We start from the raw sequence: 3,946 nt of genomic DNA on the forward strand, positions 1-3,946 counted from the left end.
ATCTGTTTGTGATTAGATAATTTAAAAGCAGTGTTCTTGTGATCTGTTTGATCTCTCAGTTTAGTGAGCTTACAAATAATTTCCATTTCTCTTGAAAGAAAGAATTTGTTTATCTGCATTTGCGTTATTGTTTGAATACAAATTTCTTGTCATCTGCATTTATGTGACCACTGTTTTTATTAGATTATGTGAGGTTTGCAGCCCACCTTCTGTCTTGTATATTAGTTTAGAAGTAAGTCAGTAGCAAGCAGTTTGGCTTAAAAGCTGTATTTTTATGTCTTATTTAATGTGTCATTGTAAGCAGCTTTTCTTTGACCCAAAGTCTATCTTGAAAAGCTGCCTTCATGATAAAATTGACATTGCTTATTTCATCTGTTTAATTTTTATTTCAGTGAGTCTCTGCTTATTTTGTTAATTGCTATTGTGAGATGCCTTTTAATCTAATTTAGTGACCCCTGTACTGATTGTTAGCCAATTTCCATGGTTAAAGACATTCTTTTTTTATTGAGAAATAGCTGATACCGAAAGCTTTTTTTTTTTTACAATGTCCACTTAGTGTAAATGGGCTGCATCATTTGTTTATTTCATATGGAAGTATTGTATGGGGAAGTGAAAATGTCAAGGAAGACCTGTTAAATAAACTTTTAACGATAGTAAAGAAATCATGAAGGATGATCAATCTTGTTTCTTATGCAACAGTTTCGTTGACAACTCTTTTTAAAAATGATTGTTTGAACCGTTATTTCCTTGTGTATTTATGTCTCCTGTATTGTCTGAAAGAATTTTTAATTTTATTTTAATGTGTACCTGTTGTGTCAGTATGTACATTGGATTCGCATTAAATTGTGTTCATTAAACTTTCACCTGAAATGTATGTCAATCGTGTACTTTTTACCTTTTCTTTATCGCATCAGTTTTCAGGGTATGATTCAATACTCCTTCTCATCAAATGTTATGGGCAGTTTCACAATACGGTATCATCAAAAAGAAAGTGGAGTTTAAATTCGCTGTTTAATTGGTACTACAAGGAATTTAACAAAACTAGCAAATATGGAGATTAATTTCCCAAGAAACATGCTCAATATAATACAAAATGAAAACTAATATACAAGTACATACAGTGTATACAAAATTGTTAAGAGATCAAAGACCCCAGCAGTCACAATAGAACATGTCTAATAATAGAGCCGCAGCCGACTTGTGATGTCACAACCCATCGGGCAGGGCGAGTTGCGTGCCAAGGCCCGCGCATTACACTCCTCGCACCAGGCTACATGGCCACATGGTGATAGCGCCCAATTAGCCCGCCATTCCCTGCAGTCAAGGCACTGGAAGTGTCCAGGGCCGGGTTCTCCAGGTGCGGCCGGGGCTACCGGAGCTACCGGGGCTGCCGCCGGGGCTGCCGCCGGGGCTGCCGGGACTAGAATTCGAACTGCTCTTGCCGGCGACGGCGTCCTGCTTCGCAGCCCCTCAATGAACGCGTCCTCCTCCAGTACGAATACGGGATCGTCCCAATCCCGTGGGGCCCGCCTGGCCCGTGCAATGGGCTGCTCGAGAGGCGCGGGCTGAACTGGAGGCTGATCCGGGGGCTCCGCGAATTCTGTAAACAGTACAGCAGTAAAAATGAGTGATTTTTAATCTACGGTTTAGATTAAACAACTCTGCTCTGACTGTCGGCATGGCAAAATGGTCCACCAATGGCTGTCCATTTCAACTCACCTCCTACAACTCTCCGAGCACGCAGCACTGCCCCCTCGCGTTGGGCAGGGCCTCCACCGCCTCTTGCCGCTGCTGCTCTTGCTCGGGGTGCTTGATCACGGCCTCGTGCTGGTGCTGCTCCGGCTCGAGCTCGGGGTGCTTGATCACGGCCTCGTGCCGGTGCTGCGGGCGCTGGCGCTGCTTGGCCTCCGCGTCCCCTTGCCCCTCGACCGCGTGCTCGGCGGCCACGCCCACGCCCTCTTGCTCTTGCCTGGCCTCGTGCCTGTGCTGCTTGGCCGCCACGTCCTCTTCCGCGAGCTTCATTAGCAGCTATGGCCCTTTCTCTTCGACGAGCAGCTGCTCTACCACGGCCCCGGCCTCGCGCACCCTGGGCTGCTGCTCGGTCTCCGTTGAAGGGGTTGTACAGCTCCTCTTCACGGTCGTCCTCCTCCTCCTCCGACGAGTCCGGAACAGGTTCTAGCACATCCAGGGCGTCCACGACGCCTGCAGGGAGTGGAGGCGGTGGCCCCATCTCCTCCTCAGGGATGGCGTGCGCCACTTCCGGCAGCAGCTCCCCAGCCTCCCCGGCTCGGAGTGCTCGTTTCTTGCGCAGAGCCACCCTGTTGTAAGTAGTCTTGCACAAGTAACTGCATATCTTGAGGAACTCCACACTGGAGATGGCTCCCCTCTCCAGGCGCCGAGTGGCGTTCTCCACCCTTCTGTCGAGGAGAACGTACTGCTTCCTCCGCGGGCGGCCAGGACCATTACCGCGAGAGGCCTGCAAGTGACGCACTCTGTGCCGCTGCTCGTGTTCGCGAAACTTGTCTAAAAGAAGAAAAAACAAATATAAGTCTTTCATCGTGATAGTAACTGTACCAAGTGGCCGTTTAATCCCGTTCACGTCTGTGAATATGCTGTACCGCACGCACAAGCGCAGGTGGGTTGCCTACTCGCTCGGACCGTACATACCCATCCACACCCACGGGTTTCCATGCGGGCTGCCAAGGGTGTCAACCAGCGTCTTGTGATAACTTTCTTGGTCATTATTAGTTCTCCGCCGGCGCCGGTACACACTGATGTGTTCCGGTCCAATATCTGTAATGCGATAAAGGGAGAAATTTCATCAGACACACTAAATTTGATTCTCAGAAAAAAGTCGAACACCGGTTTTCACTCCCTCTATCTCAAATTTCTGTGACATCGACTCAATGGAAAAGGGCTCATGCCCTGCACTTGAAACCCAACTGTGTACATAGTACACACTCCCTTGTGTGTACTTGAAAGCACACACAAGGAAGAGTGTGCCTGGCATATGGCAACACTAGGGAGTGTGTACATGCGTGGCACACAGTTTGACGTGTGTACTTACCATAGCGCTATGCTATGAGGCGCGTACACGCTACGAAGTGTGTGCCACGCATGTACCGGGTGATTCAGAGCACGCGCCGCCGTGTGGCGGGTTTGCCTATCCTCGACTCGGCGGGCGGCGCACGGGTGAGAGGTGAGGAGGGGACCCCTCTCCTCCTGACCTCTCACCCGTGCGCCCGCCGAGTCGAGGATAGGCAAACCCGCAACACGGCGGCGCGTGCTCTGAATCACCCGGTACACACTCCCTAGTGTTGCCATACCAGGCACACTCTTCCTTGTTTGTGCTTTCAAGTACACACTATGTACACAGTCGGGTTTAAAACATGCAAAGGAAAGTGTGATAGTGGAAAGGAGGAAATCTGTGAGAGACTGCAAGAGTCAACTCATGGAGTGAAAGGACGGATATAGGATGGACACAAAATCAAAGTTAAGCAATTACCATCAATCCAAGTTTGTAGCACATAGTCAAGGAAAGGCTCCATAGTGGGGTACAAAGTTTCGTCTCGAGCAGCTTGTGCATAGTTCCGAATTTCTTGAAATGCATCCCGAATTCTTTCGGCGGGCAAGAGTGGAAGAGCCATGCACATCCTTACGAGGAGTCCAGCCTTGTCGGAATCCCGCAGATACACTGTGAGTCCCATGGTTGCAGTCCACCTACACATGGCCTGCAAAGATGAAAATTCGTATGAAGCACATTCCGGTTGTAGGTACCGGTTGTTCGGGCGGCCACCTCACAGGAGGGGTAGGGGGTGCATCCGCGGTGGCACAATAGGTTACTCCCGGGCTCGGCTAGACCGGAAGGAGAAGAACAAAAATCGTCGGGCCGGTCGGGCGCGGGGAGGAGCGGGGTACTTTCCCCACCCTGCCCCGCTCCTCCCCG

General features: G+C 49.8%; 1 protein-coding gene across 1 annotated transcript in view; it reads right to left on the reverse strand.

Annotated features, from left to right (window-relative positions):
- Window positions 1-9: 9 nt before the first annotated feature.
- The window catches only part of LOC113210425 (translation initiation factor IF-2-like), a 6,059-nt gene continuing 2,122 nt past the window's right edge, over window positions 10-3,946 (reverse strand). The window contains exons 2-5 of the mRNA XM_052274967.1: window positions 3,506-3,731; window positions 2,668-2,793; window positions 1,720-2,523; window positions 10-1,600 (exon numbers count right to left, since the gene is read on the reverse strand). Coding sequence (XP_052130927.1) covers window positions 1,176-1,600; window positions 1,720-2,523; window positions 2,668-2,793; window positions 3,506-3,731 — 1,581 coding nt within the window. The 3' untranslated portion in view covers window positions 10-1,175. The remainder of the gene's footprint in view (window positions 1,601-1,719; window positions 2,524-2,667; window positions 2,794-3,505; window positions 3,732-3,946) is intronic.

This window comes from Frankliniella occidentalis, unplaced genomic scaffold, assembly GCF_000697945.3.
Source record: "Frankliniella occidentalis isolate FOCC.00 unplaced genomic scaffold, Focc_3.1 Scaffold476, whole genome shotgun sequence".
In the NCBI taxonomy this organism is placed as follows: domain Eukaryota; kingdom Metazoa; phylum Arthropoda; class Insecta; order Thysanoptera; family Thripidae; genus Frankliniella; species Frankliniella occidentalis.